The sequence below is a fragment of the Micromesistius poutassou genome (genome assembly GCF_964030765.1).
Source record: "Micromesistius poutassou genome assembly, chromosome: 4".
Lineage (NCBI taxonomy): Eukaryota > Metazoa > Chordata > Actinopteri > Gadiformes > Gadidae > Micromesistius > Micromesistius poutassou.
The window spans coordinates 3,385,416-3,401,368 of record NC_140274.1 but is presented as its reverse complement, the minus strand read 5'-3'; the positions used below and the strand labels follow the sequence as shown (position 1 = coordinate 3,401,368).

At 44.4% G+C, this 15,953-nt stretch overlaps 1 protein-coding gene across 1 annotated transcript in view; it reads right to left on the bottom strand.

Moving 5' to 3' along the window:
- The window catches only part of dph1 (diphthamide biosynthesis 1), a gene marked incomplete at its 5' end in the record, with an annotated part of 51,996 nt that extends 36,549 nt beyond the window's left edge, over positions 1-15,447 (bottom strand). Inside the window, 3 exon segments of the mRNA XM_084466507.1 lie at positions 9,356-9,419; positions 14,727-14,876; positions 15,396-15,447. Of these exon segments, the coding sequence (XP_084322633.1) occupies positions 9,356-9,419; positions 14,727-14,876; positions 15,396-15,447 (266 nt within the window).
- Between the last annotated feature and the right edge of the window lie 506 nt (positions 15,448-15,953).

Sequence of the window (15,953 nt, the reverse complement as noted above, 5' to 3'; positions counted from 1 at the left end):
ACTTAACAGCGATCAATCAATGAATAATTCATCATGAAAATCCCTAATTAAAATCAGTATCCCTAGTCTGTCGAAAAGGGAGAAATACAATTTAGATGGTACAAGATAGTCACGAGGCATCTCTGTAATTCTCTCGGGCTCTGTATCAAAGACTTAGAGCCGCCACCGGTGACTAAGTGCCAATTCTTTAACCAAAAGAACATCACTGCCACATACCCTTGGGGGAAACGATGACTGCCAGCTCAAAACCTTAAGAGCCTTAAGTATCATCAGTCTGATGCATGTCTCTCATTGTGCCTGGGATTCTGGCCGATACCCCACTGACGTTTTAACTTCCCGCATGCATTGCTTGGATTCTGAAAAGTAATAGCAAGTCACTTCTACTCATTTGCACTCACACTTGTTCAGAGAATGGATTTCAATCCAATTTTCTTAGAGCCAAGGGGAGCTAAACACCATTTTAGACAAATTCCTGCCCCCCAGCAATAATGTCCTTTAATATTGAGGCCTTTCTGTTAATAACTCATACATTACAAGATTTAAAGAAATTCTACCTTTAATATAAATGCAGTGCACATCTTACTGGCTGACTGATCTCACATATGTCTGAAATGTCCAAAAATGGATTTATGTCCCTTACATCCCCACATAACGTACACGTATGGTTACACACATTAAATATTGGTTTGAATCTTCATGTTGTGCTCATCATGGACAATCTTGATGCCACAGAAAAGCTTATCAACCAGACCCAGGTTTCCTGGGACAGTAATTAAAACAATCTACAGCTAGACAACAAGTCAATGGGAATGAGGTGTGGATAAGGACAACCACGAATGAGTCACACGATTTCGGTGTCCTAGGCGCCTCAAACAAACCAACACAACGTCTATTATTAAAGTCAAGGTTATGCAGTTGAACACGCAGCATCCGTGCTGAGCGTATGTTAGATCATTAGATCAAATCATGCAGGGAAGTATTGAAAACATGCCACCTGATCGGTAAACTACCGTGTTTCCTTTAACTCAGCATGGCACCTATCACAAATTCAAACTCCGAATGAGGAGGTGAAAGAGATTCAGGTCTCCCCCCCTGTGACAGCTGCGTAACTCACTATGAAAGAACGACAATAAAGGTTACGGTAATAGCCAATATTGGCGGAGCGAGATCTATCTGGCAGCAAGTGTACGCTCGGGAGCGTTGGGAGCGTTGGCGGGTGGTCCTGGATGACGAGGGGCCGTTCAAGGGGGCGCATGACAGGACAGCTCGTTAGTCAGCGGCCGGCTGTGCGGACCCTCCCGGGGCCCAGCGGGACGTCCTTACGCAAGAGAGACCAGGACAGAAGGAAGAGGCACGCCACGAGACATGTGCACACACACAGACACAATAACCCCCCCCCCCCCCCCCGACACACACACACACACACACACACACACACACACACACACACACACACACACACACACACACACACACACACACACACACACACACACACACACACACACACTAGTATTCCCAATCACTCACTCACACCCCGGGCTCCAGCTACCTACGGCTCATCTGTGATGTGGGCGCGGGGAGGCGAGTGACGATGCGCGGTGCGGGAGGCACTGTGGGCCCATGCCAGCCAGCTCGTTCCTAATGGTGCTGTTGACATTTACCCAGCGCAGGCTGTGGGCTGCAGCCGCCTCGGAAATGATTCAGCCCCGCTGCCCCGCAGAACGGAGCACATCTATTCTGGTGGACTGAGCGGGCTCCCGGGAGCGCTGGTACCGAGTGGCTGGTTTCAGGGTGGTCTTTAGACAGGGGTTGGGCGGATGTGTGTGTGCGATGTGTGTATTGGGACAAGCGCCATGTACAATAGCCGTGAGGAGGTGTGTCTTGTGGTGATGGCACGGTCTCCCGCTACCGTAGGATCATTGTATATATCGTGCTCGGCTCCAGATGCGTTAATGTTGAATTCATGTTGATGTGGTAATTACGTGGATATTATGATGAATGTCAAATGGGAGTGTTCAGTTGCTAGTGGTGGACAACGCCAGGCATTCCCTCTTGTCAAGACACAAGGCGATTGACCTAAGCCCTCATATGCTACTGTCTTTGTGTATGACAGGGATTTATATTTAGCAGACAAATTTATCCAAAGCGACTTACAATAAGTACATTTGTCAGACGAAAGAGAAACAACAATATATCGCTGTTGGTCCAGTTAGGATGTTCATAGAACCAAGTGCCAAGCACCAACAATCACTAGGTTAACCCATTCCCGTATACAACAGAGACAGCTAGGATAAGACTCTCGATAAGTGCGTACATTAAGGGCCAGAGTTCATATTAACATGGTAATTACATGGATATTATGATAAATGTCAAAAGGGAGTGTTCAATCGCTAGTGATGGTCAACCCCAGGCATCCCTCTTATCAAGAAAAAAGGCATTTGACCTCAAGCCCGCATATGGCTACTGTCTTTGTGCATGACATAGTGAAAAAGGCATTGGTCAAAACAGCCATTAAAATTATATATAAAAATGATACAATAATACAGTTGATTTATATATAGCTTTTCTAAGTACTCAAAGACGCTTTACAGAGTGAACACAAAATAAAATAAATGAATAAGAACGTATATTAGTAAAAAGGTAATCCCAGGTAATCTCAGATATGCATTTGTTTCATTCGCATAACTCTCTCCTCCCTCGTACCAAGGCATTCCATCAACGTGTCGCAACGGCACTGCAGAATCTCAGGCACGGCAAACCTTTTCCATTTTGTGAATGAAAAAACCCAAAACATACCCTTCTCAAAAGGGGCTTTGGCAGTTCATGATTTGCCCTTGATAAATGCAGTCCTTTGCACCTGCATGTGAAAACAGCCACGAGGCTGAAGCGACTAATATCCGAGAACAGCTCTCCAGATTAGGCTGCATACCGGCTTCTCCTGGAGACCTTGGGGGGGTTTTGAGGCAGGGAGGCGCCGAGGACAGGCTAAAATACAAGCACTGCACTGGCGGGGTGGAGTTGGGTGGCAGACTCAAAAATACTCTTGTTTTCTTCTCACTTGGTCTCCCTCCACAGAGGCTTTAAAAAGCGGTTAATATGCAAGGATGTTTATAAAAGTATCATCCAAAGCCCGATCAGCGGCGGCTGGCACTCCATCAAAGCCGGTAAAACATATGGTAAGACGACACGGCATGCATCAACGCCTGGCTGTGGACGTTACTGATTCCTTCTGTTATTTTGAGAACTTCCCTTTCTTTCCCCTTCTGTTAACTTCCAAAAACTCTCAGAAGAATGTCCCTGGCACTGTCTCCATTGGGGGGGTTCTGGCACTGTCTATATTGGGGATAGGCCTTCCCCCCGTTGCCCCCAGTGTATTCAAACGTACATGAACATTCTCTGCAAACCCCAATTTACGAAGTCTAACTCGGCAAGTAGAGCAAGTCACTGGACCTGCAACAGCTCCTTTACCGTCCTTCACTCCCATTCAGACGTAAACGCGTCAAACCAGCGCTTACTGGCTTACTGTATAGGAGAAACATGTGGAGAAGAGTCGTCCAAAGAAGGTGCTAGCACTGCGCTGGACTGACCACTGCTCAGCACGGCAGGGGTTAAGTGGTTGAAACCCATGAGAAAGTCGGCTGAGGTTGGATAACCCTGACCCCACCGGCCACTATCATACCACGTCCACTACAGGCCGAGACAAGTGCAGACCTCCAGGAACACAGTTATTCATGATGTACTGTGCCTGCACGAGGAGCCCTGTACAAACTCCTGAAGTTTATACACGACGGCGTGGTGACCTTGGCGACGCCGTGGTGACCTTGGCGACGCCGTGTGCGTGGACGAGCGAGAGAACGATTGCTGAGAAAGAGAGAAAAATGACCTATGCGCGCCGAGGCAATCATTCAAAAAGAGCTTACCCTAATTACAATTTATCATTCTCTATCTCCTCGCTCCGTGTGCAGCTTAGCCCTTCTGTGTGCACTTTCACATGGACCACAATCCTGTGGCGGTGGTAGCATTGGAAGGCTCGGAGACTGAACATAAGCAGGCTGACATCGGGTCAACCGTATGATGCCTTGCTGACTCCAAGAGGTCACTGGCATGCTCTCTCCAACAACCCTCCCCCTCCCACCAGATCCGCTTCGGTCCGTTCTGTGCCCAATGAGTGGATTTTCATTAACAGCAACAGTTGTGCTTGTGGTCTGCCAAATGCTCCACCAGCCCTTGCTGATGGTCGGCGATTTGGTCGAAGCATAAGATTTGCCAATATCCTTTCTGTGCAGAAATGCTTATTCATGACACGTACTGCAGCCCGGAATGTCATTCACTGCAATCAGGACGCCATTATGGTCACTGATACTGCAATTGCACTGTAGGTACTGTGAGGAATAATGGAAATATGAAAAAAACTGAAAGGCTGCATGATTAACATAAATGTTTTGATTAATTTAATTGATAGTTGAGAAATAAAATACAATAACAATGTAAAGGGTGATCTTGGAATTATTATGCAGTGTTTCCCATACATAGACCAATGTGCAGCACAACAGAATCAACACCGAGTGCCACAAGTTGATTCTGCATTTTTTTTTTCCCCAACGCAACTTTGAAATATAAATATTGTTCCGTTTATTCATCTCCACATAGCACTCTTTCTCCCTGTCATTCACACACACACACACACACACACACACACACACACACACACACACACACACACACACACACACACACACACACACACACACACCTTTTAAAAGGTTTAGGCCATGCTCTTGATAAGCTTAATCATAGCCTTATTGGCTTACGAAAACTGACATCCCTGAGTCAGATGCATTTAAAACAAAGTATTACAATGTTGATTCATAGCAGTTTAACGTGAGGAACCTGCATTATTGCATTAGCCTATTTTATCCCGCTTTAGCATTCATGCAAAAGTTTATAATAATAGCTTAGCTTTCACAATACAAAATGATTTACCACCAGCCTACATAAAATGTGGTCTGAGCAGTTACTCACAGGGATGCCTAATTGATGCTATCTCCCACGCATAAAATCTGAATATTTTAAGAAAAGTCTTTATTAGCGGACACACATTCTGCAAATTGAAACCTTTGTTCACTAGGTCAACAAATAGCCTAGGCTTAACATAGGCTACATAATCTAAATAAAACGGTGACCTACATCAGATAGCCAGTCATCTGGTCTAAGAAAAAAGAAAGAAAGTTGTCTCTACGTTGGCACCTGGAAAGCTTGTGCTTCATCTTTGCACAAGCTTTTTAAAATGATATAGCCTACTCCATAAATTACAAAAGTGTATTCGGCATCTTTATTTTAACCGACCTGAACCCAATATCATTAAAATATTTTTTGGTGACAAACACTGCTCAATTTGGATCAACTCGCGTATCACTGATACATGCACATAGACTGGGTACCCCCAGCCCGTTCTGCCGGCGATTTGAATTCGCTCTGAAGCAGGGTCTGGAGAGGAGCAACACATTTCTTTCTGCTTCCGATGCGCTTTTACTGGAGCCAATCACCAAGCTGGCTTTTCCACCTGGCGCACTATTGGCTGGTTTAACACTATGACGGCAGGGAAGCGATCGTTGGTCTGATTGGTTGGAGGACTATACTAATAGGCTGATAGGCCTACTGATGCTGTTTCACTATTTTAGTTAGATTCCTTGTTGTACCTTTAGTAGTTTCTTATATGTAATTATAGTATTTAATATATATTTTTATACATATTTATTTAATGTTATATTTATTTTGTTACATTATACTACTTATTTTGTTTGACGAACAAAGTTAAATATAAGAACAGGTTGATATTGGTTGAGGTAGGTCTTGAGTTCAGTATTTTAAATAAAAACCTCCAGCTTTAGTTGTTTTTTGCAATTCATTCCTTGAATGTCACAGAATCTTCAGATTGCCACTAAAATAGGCAACAATTCAGGTAAAAACTAAACTTTAACATACATTTTGGTGGGTAATTCTCAACATGAAACTTAAAAGACAGGTCTTCCTCCAACATAAAGTCCAGGTATTTGTATGAGCAAACTAATTATACTGGCCTGCCCTGTAATTTATGGAGTTGGGGCAAGGAATAAAACCAGGCAGGGTTCTGGTAAAAATGTTTTTAGTTGTCTTCTCTTAAAGAACTTACTAAAAAGAATTAAGATTGAGCTGAATCATTTCAAATGCTTCTTGTAGCTTTAAAATTGTCTCAGCCGCTGACAATTGATAAGCATTCAGGTGTATATTTAACATGGCAGCTTCAGAAAGTGTGTGTTTAAACACTGCCCGCTGCACACACTCTGCATACACCCAGATGAACACTCGATACCCCCATCGGCGCCAGGGGGGCACAACGCATTGCTACCTGGTCTGTGGGAAACACAATATATTGTGTATATATTGTATTTAATTATTTAACGATTTATGCTAATGGTGCGGGCATTAGCTCAGGAGGTAGAGCGGGTTGGCTAACCGCAAGGTTGCCGGTTCGATCCCCGGCTCCTCTTAGCTGAGTGTCATGGTGTCCCTGAGCAAGACGCCACACCCTAATTGCTCCTGGCGAGCTGGCTGTCGCCCTGCGTGGTTGACGCCACCGTCGGTGTGTGAATGTGTGCATGAATGGGTGAATGTCAGTCAACACTGTAAAGCGCTTTGGATAAACGCGCTATATAAATGAGGACCATTTACCATTTACCCTGTTTTATGGAGCGGATTTAGGAATGAATAAGAAATGCCTTTAATGAAAAGTATGCATGGCATGAATAACGTGTCGACACATTGAGCGTGCATCACACAGACATTCACATCAGAGTGCTGTTCCACTGGGATTTAAACAGAGCAGTGTGTGGTTTTCCTCTACACCATTTTCGATCAGGTCCAAAGACATCCATTTGGATGACGTGTGCAATAGGGAAAAATAAACAGACTTATTGGCAGCCAAAGCTGGGATTTCTAAAGGGAAAGCCACTTAATGGCCAGCTCCAAACTGTTTGGCAGGAGCAAATAACGTAAGAGAAAGAAACCGGGGCTTTTATTAGAATCTAGGGACGATCAATCGTTAATTGGGATTCAAAAACGACACAAATAACAAGATTAAGGTATAGGGGGAGATCAGGCAATGAGACAGAAGGAACCACAATTAGCAGCCGTTAATTGCTCTCATTAGAGGCGGTGGCACAGATTTAGAGGATTCCAGAATGGACCGTGTAACCCACAGCGTTTAAAGAGGGGTGTTTCCAGTGCGATAAAGCAAAGCTAGCAAACGAGAGGCAGCCTCCAGTCCCGACAGTGCGGATGCTGATAAAGCAATAAACCAAAACTTTAAAAGAAATTCTGCGACATTACAGGGATAAAGACAGTAAACGGAAATAATGGCCGAGAACAAAAGAGAAGGGAAATGGATTGGGCCAAACAGATGGTAAAAATGGAGGAGAAAAAAAACAAACTGAAACTAAACGTCAGGCAGCCCTTCCCTTTCACTCCTCCAGAGTGGGCCCAGAGAGAGTTTCCATATTTCTAAACCCTGCACACATGTAATGCCGGAAGTGATGTTCCCTTTCACATCAAATCTGATTTGCTACCTGCCTGAAGAACCGTCTGACGGCTTCCTCTAGTCTCCATCAATCCTGCGGTCCTTCTGCTAATCGGCTTATTATTGACCAGACACCTATGCACTCAGGACAGGGGGGAACAAAGTGGCAATTTTTCGTACAAGAAACACTTATGGCGCGTTTCCACCGGCGGGAGTGCTTAGGCCCGGCACGCCTTGGCCCAGCAGTGAAGGTGCGGTTTGGGCCAGCTCAGTTACGGCTCGCGTTTCCACCGCCGTCAGTGCCCTTATGGTAGGGCGGGGTTTAAGCCAGATGGCGATCCAAGGAAAAAGAAGAACGCGACACAATAAACAAAGAGCAACAATGTAGGACGTCCAAGAAGGACGGCAAACTTTTGCGCAACATTTTCTTCAAGTTTTCGCCGTTGTCCATAAATACCTTGCGGGTACTGTGTTTGTTTGTTATTATCCCCCTGTCGCACGGAAGTGACGATTCTGTTGACCAATCAATGGACGGCGTGTGTAGCTTGAACTTGTTGGCACCCTTTCAGACGTCTTGGTACCCCAACGGAGGAGTACTGAGAGATCAGTACGGCTAATCACGGCTAAGTGCGGACCCCGCCCACTTTTGGCGGTGGAAACGCAAACCGTGCCGCACCTATTCATACCGAGCCGAAACCGCACCCGCCAGTGGAAACACGCCATTAGCAAGACGTATAGAGAGCGAGGCCAGCCTAACGCAAAAAATACCAGTGGCGAGAAAAACAACAAGGAAGAAAAATGTAAGTACAGAGCGGAGAAGCTATTTTCTTGCACTTGATAAAGTGTCCTTGAGCATTTGTTTTCCCCTATGGTTGTGTATCTGTCTCCCATTTACAGATTATTGATGCACATATATTCTTTAGCAATAAGGGACGAAGCACAAAGCATATAAAAGTGTCGAGCACATTAATGCATTTTGCATTTTTGCTGTCCGTGTGATGAATTACGTGCGGTGTACGAGGACCTGCGCAGTTGGACGGCATCGCAGACAAATGTCTACGTGCTCTTTCAAAAGGTTTCACGCGGTGAGGCAGGTATACATGCTGGGGTGACAGCCAACACAACCCCAGCCAGTTTCCCACTGAATCTCTTGATACGGGCAGAGGCAGCTGATAAGATCCTGGCTCTCTTAGTGATTACCATGGAGCACGGGCAGGTTGATGTTCAAACAGAGGAGTGTGGACCGGAGAAGATGAGCTGCAAACTGCTGCGACTCACCTGTACCGATAAACCCCACTCCACTGCGTCACTGTCAGTCAATGTCCTTCAAGTCCCTTTTTTTATTTTTTGCCTAGTACTCATAACACTCAAAGACCCCATAGCACATAGCACACTTTTTACAGAGCAAGTACAAGTACTTACATCTGGGGACTTGCCGATCCCAACTACCTAACTGAGTACTTAATAATACTGTACTATAAATGGTTCAAATGATGTTAATTGCGTGTTCCTTGTGTATAAAAATGTTACGATGTAACATTTTCATAATATGACGATATAATGTTACATGTTATGTTACGAGGGATGTTACGATGTTATGATCACACGGGTGTTACGTACGATAACAGGCGTGTATCAGCACACCTGTTCTTTGGCCTTCCCCCACCAGCCTTGTCCACTGAGGAAAGGTGCATCCCTGCATACAGCCTGGCCTCATATGCAAGGTGTTCTCTGCAGATAAAACGTAGACACACAATGTACACACCCAGCCAACTGTGTGCAAGGCTGTGACCTTACCTCTCGATGATGTCCGCGATGACACAGGCAAACATCTGTAGACCCTCTGGAAGCTGCAGAGCCACTGGGAAGGAACGGGAGGGGGGAGAAGGGGAGATGGAGAGAAAGAGAGAGAGAGATGAAAAGGTTACACAACTGTGCTCAAGGGAAAGGAACACGCTGTAATGCATGATATCTGCACTTTCACCCATTAGCTGGGAAGACAGCAGGAGTAATATTTCAGAAAACTATCCCTTCCCATTGACCACAGTAAAATATCTCTTTACTGGGCGATTGGGCACTTTGATGAACAATTTAGCTTTGCCCAGTTTTTTATTTTCACACATTAGCAGCTCATTTGTGCCACCATTGTGTTTTCGCTGCCAGCGGCTTTGTGACTCACTTTTTTTTTTTCCAGGTACACAATCAGTCATAAACCGAATCCAAGAAGTTCCAAGCCTTAAAGTCTGTCAAACTGTTGACAAAGTGTTTGGCATGAGGTGACAGCGTTGCTCCCTCAGGAAGCACCTGATCAGAGTAAGATGGACTCGGAGTGATTTAGCTTAGTGGCGAGGAAAGAGGGGGCTTTTAGAAGAAGCCCATTAACATGTGTTACCAACAGGAGGAGCTAATAGACAATCAATACACGCGTTCACTAGCTCCCACCTTCCACCCACACACACACACAGATGACAGCTGGAACTCCTACTCTCAACACTCGGATCGGGATCATGCATTTGATAGTCATTCCCTGGTCAGCTAATCCATGATTTATCATACATTCTCAACATCAAATAAACATGTCCGCTACCATCCATCACTGCCATACTCAGATATAGATGATGATGTTGAGATCAGCAGAAGAATGACAGCAGGGAAGGAGTCTAAGGGAAAGCAGGATGTGGAACACTAGAACATTTTTTTTTCGAAATAGCGTGTATTAGTTAGTAGCAATGCAAATGGTAAATAATGCAAAATATACAACTTTTCAAAAGACGTGCTCCCTGCAGATTTAGAGAATGCATTCAACATCCAAATTCCATTTGATTTTAAATAGATATCAAATGAAGATATGGTAAGCGATTGCCGCATCCTTCATTCGAAGAAAAAAAACGCGAGGGGCATTTTCTCTTCTTTCCCTCCACATCAAACCATTGGATGATCACCACTCCATTGAGTATCCGGTGCTGTTGTCTTGGAAACAGATGGATGTCCTTACGCTGGCACAGCTATAGGCCCGTATTGTGCTCTTCGTTCTAATGAAAGGTACTCAGTGAACAAGTATAATAAAAACACTTGTTTTCACAGACACTAAATGGGATTATATAACGTTACAGGAGGCGGAGGGTGCACTGAGAAGCCATTGTCCTGCTCCGTTCCCGCTGCAACGGGCTCGCATGAGCAAGGTCATGGTGAGGGGGGATTTGCAGCACAATGCAGCACATGGAACTGATCCTCATGTCTGGCGTCAGCGGGCTTTGTTTCAATCAACAAACGACGACACTCTCCGACCAACAAGCACTGGCTCACTCTCCGTCGCTACAACATGGATCAATGCTTCTGCACACACACACACACACACACACACACACACACACACACACACACACACACACACACACACACACACACACACACACACACACACACACACACACACACACACACACACACACACACACACACACACACACACACACACGACAAAATATACGGTGTCGCCCACATAGCTTTGCTTGGAAAACAATTCCACGGTTGTGACGGCGGGCAGAGTTAGCAATGAATGAGCGGCGGGGATAACGCTAAAGGCTACAGTGCGAGGGGAGAGACGGAGGTGGGACGGAGTGATGGCTGGTGAGATGGAGTGATGAATGGAGGAGGAGGAGGAGAGTGAGAACACATCGCACGGATGAAAGGTTAAGGGATCGCCGAGTGCCTGTGCAGACAGACAGAGACAGGTCATTACTTGGCAAAAGGGCAAGTTTATTATCAGGGAAAAGTTCTCGAGTACACTGCCGCTGCTGTGGCTGACAAGAGGCAAATAGCTTTCTCCATCTGCTCCCTGAAGGCGAGCCAAATGCAGGTTTGGTGCGGTATTAGTTGCCTGCGCGTGTGTGGATGTTTTCGTCTGTGTGTGTGTGTGTGTGTGTGTGTGTGTGTGTGTGTGTGTGTGTGTGTGTGTGTGTGTGTGTTTCATCTGTGTGTGTGTGTGTGTTTCATCTGTGTGTGTGTGTGTGTGTGTGTTTTCGTGTGTGTGTGTTTTCGTGTGTGTGTGTGTGTTTTCATCTGTGTGTGTTTTCATCTGTGTGTGTTTTCATCTGTGTGTGTGTGTGTGTGTGTGTGTTTCTGTGTGTGTGTGTGTGTGTGTGTGTGTGTGTGTGTGTGTGTGTGTGTGTGTGTGTGTGTGTGTGTGTGTGTGTGTGTGTGTGTGTGTGTGTGTGCATGTGTTTTCATCTTTGTGTGTGTGTTTTCGTGTGTGTGTGTGTGTGTGTGTGTCAAACAAATTAAGAGCAATATCAAAGATTTAAAAAAATAAGTTAAACAAGGAATTTAATTAGACCATTACTTGACGGCAGTGTCAAAAACTTTTTTCTAAAAACAAACCAAATTATCTTTTCTTTTCTTTTTTCGCTTTGGCCTTTAAGACAGTCATTTATTTTTAACCGTGTGAATAAAAAAGTGCATATAGCATGCGATGCAGCGCATGTGTTCACACACAATCACAGAGTCCTTGAGTACACCCCCAATCACATAAAGTCCTTCTCCACAATCACACAAGGTCCTCCCCACAATGACATCAAGTCCTTGAATACGCCCACCGATTGAATAAACCACATTTGACTCATGTCAAATACGGCAAATGTAAATCACAAAAAATAAGTAAAGTGAAGAAGAAATAAAAAAATCCTCTTAATAAAAAGGTAAGTAATCCCCTTTCCCTCATATCAAGGAGACATCTATGAAAAATAATGTATAATCTTTTGAACGTGCAGCAGTGGGAAGACCTTGGAGGACAACAAATTCTTGGGCCAGGGTCTTTCAATTTATTTCTTGGGAACCACTTTTAGTTTCAAGGTTCCCTGGGACTCGGTATGTTGTTTGGCTTCTTATATTACCAGACTTTAATTCTGTTATGTTCACTCTTCGTTTTTCCCTAATACGATTCATCGTCATTTCATAAGCAAGAATGAATAAAATGCAGTCATAATTATTGGATGTGAGACTATTCGGTTGAAAAAGGAAGGTCAAAAAAGACTCATTATTATTTCAAACATGATTATTGCTAATTGAAGGGTTGCCTCTCCCAGTTTCGTGATCATTGAACTTCAATCAACTAAATTCAATTAAGCATTCATCCGTTTTACATGACGGTGGGAGTGTGTCATGAAGGCTGGCTTAAGGAGCCTCACCGGGCCCAGTCTGACTGGACTCTGGGGCTGGGTGAGGCTGCACACCCATTACACCACAGACCTGCGTCCCTGGCCTGGAGGAACCCAAAATAAGGTTGGTTGCTACAATGAGGAATGTTAAATGCAACATAAAGACCATGATAATGGATCTCATTCTCGTAATCTCCTTTTAAATGTGTAACTGTGTGTTCACACCAAACACGACGGCGCGACACGTTTCAATACAAAGTCAACGTAGAGTCAGGCGAAATTTGTCGCGGCACAAACCTGCGACAAGATTTGATTGACGGCGCGACATTTTTCCCTGTCACGGACGAGCACGTTCACGAGGATTTGCAGCGCAACAAGTTTTGCTGAAATTGAAATATTTTAACTTTGCCGTGGCATTCGCGTGAGACAGCCAATCAGCATTCACTCCCTGTGGGTAATGTGGGTGAAGTAACGTAAAACAGCCAATCAGCGTTCAACCGGCTGGGCCAACCGTTCCCTGCACTCCGCAGTGAACCGCAGCTTGGAGGAGAAAGTGATTGTTGCCGTTTGCGACTCCCGGAGCTCTATATATAAAATTATGATATTATATATATATATAATATATAAATATCTATATAATATAATATATACTATATATAATATCAGAGCACAAAGCGGTGTGCGCCTCCAGATGATATTATCAACCCATAAACGACAGGCATTCCGACGTCTCTCCCTCTTCCACAACAGGTAAAGACACACAATAGTGGTTATCTCGGCCATGGTTGATGAGAATGAATTGGCATAAAGAATATAAATAAATATGTTGTGCGACAAAATTCGCTGCGCAACAAAGTTCGCCTGACATAACTGCACAGCGACAGATTATGATTTGTCGCGCAGAAAAACTTCTGCGACAGCGCGACCAGGCGAAAAATGTGTCTTTTGGTGTGAACGCACAGTTAGGGTTATGTGTGCTTATGAAGGCTTGTAAGCTTTAGCCCTTTTAGGTCCCTTAACATTATACTTGCACTAGCACTTGTTTTATATCACAAATTAAAGGGGAGAATCAAATGTCCCGATGGTGCTCGGTGCTATCTTCCCTACCCTCTGCACTTCATTAACTCCAACCCCCAGTGAATGGCCCCCAGTCATTGCAACAGTACCAAACTGATAAGAGCAAAAATGCTTTTCACAATAACAAGAAAACTAGCTCCAAAAAAACTGGCAGGGCATTGAAACTGCCAGTGCAAGCTATTCAACTCACACAGGGACCGAGCACGCTAAGAATGTATGCTCTCACCAAAGGAATAATTCTAAACAATGACAGGACATCCTACTGACTACAGAATCCTCTACCCCGATTCTCTGATTCCAGTATAATAAACACACAAGGCTTATGGAGACCCAGCTGGAACAAAGCAGAGTGTGTGTAGACAGTGACTCAGCAGATATTTGCTCTTGAGGAGGGAGAGATGGAGGGGAGGGCGAGAGAGAGAGAGGGAGATAAAGTGAGTAAAGTACGCAGAGGGAATTAATTAATGACTGAAGGAATAAACACTATCTTCTCAAGCTAAGATGGCTACATTGTTTCTTATGCTTAGTGTTTGAAGGGTTAGTAATGTGATGTTCCTCGTGTTAGCAACTAAAATGTTGTGGCTCACCCTAGGTCTCCTTGTTTGGAATACCCATGGATTAAAAGAGGAACCGTAACGCTCTGTTATTCTCTAATGTGGGAGAGTGTTTCGGCTGTTGCAGCAAAAACTACATTCAGATAACATTGGAAAAAGTGGGGTTCATCAGGCACACTAGCATTAGACATTAAATATATTTAAATGATGATTAGGGCATTTAGCAGACACTGTTATCCAAAGCGTCTTACAATAAGTGCATTTGTCAGAAGGAGATAAGATGCTACACAACTAAGATTTGGAAATATTCAGAATATGGAAAATGCTTCGATGCAATACCCAATTCATATTTATACTTAATGGGGTGTCGACTAAGCTCACCTCTCTTGGAGTTCGCTTGTCTGACACGCCATACTGTCTTGTGGATTTCAAAGTTGTAGTTTGCAGGTAGAGCTCGGATCGCCTCGTTTATCTCCGGATCCTGCAGGATGTCATCGGGGATTTGATTGATCACCCGCCGTGGCCCACGCGCTAAGGAGGGGAGGGGAGGGGAGAAATCAGCAGTCGAATGGAAGTGACACATGTCAATCATGTGAAGAACCGTCATGATTGACATGTCACCGTCGATACAACACAGTATCATGTCTACAAGGGATTCCTGTTTTCATTGTTTTGGTTTCTAGAGTTTATAGGTAATACACAACGTGTGTTATCAGCAAGCTGTGAATAAAAATGACTAAAGTGACAGGTAGCTTTAGTCAATATAAAACAGCCGAGCAGACAACGTCGTAAACCACGCGTTTCGAACAATATATGTCAACAGTGTTGGTGTACATTACAGATAAACATCTTATGTCTGCTTATTGTTGTCCTTTCCTCCCGCTGCTCTCCCTTACTTAACAAGTGCGTGGAAACGCCGGCTAGCAACAACAGCAGTCTGCTATGAGCATTAGCTCTGACAACACACATTTCGACGCTCGTTTTACTGCCACTTTACTTACCACTGTATATGTATAATTTATATAATACTTCTTATATTGTTATAATTACCTATATTCTTCTTGACAGGAACAACCTGCGTGTCTTTCGCGGGGTCTGCCATGTTTTTCTCGCACACGTGAGAACTGAAAAGGCAAAGGCAGTCGAACCCAGAGCGGAGCGGAGAAGCAATCGAGCGTCGATGGCATCGAGCGCAACGGCGCTGTTGATAGTTCAGGACGGGATGGGATACAATACACGTCTCCTCCCCGACAGCCATATAAACGACACAAATAACCGCAAATATATAATAATAATATGATTTAACAACACTGGAAAAAAACACAGTGTTGTTCTGTCTGATAGGAAGCGTCACACGAAAAACATGAAATAAAGGTGAATGAGCGATCTCTGTCGCTCAACCCCATTTCCCTTTTTTATATAATCTCTCATAATTTGCATTTTTGCAATCGCAACGCTGAAACAATTCCCTGATTAGGTACAGGTAGCACCCGCGTTATGCGAGGTACGTTCAACGATTGAGTTTTTTTTGGTGCGGTTTTGTTAGAGAGTGTTTCCGCAAAGAAAAACAGCAAAGCTCAAGTGGAGGAGAGGCAGCACATCCTCCTC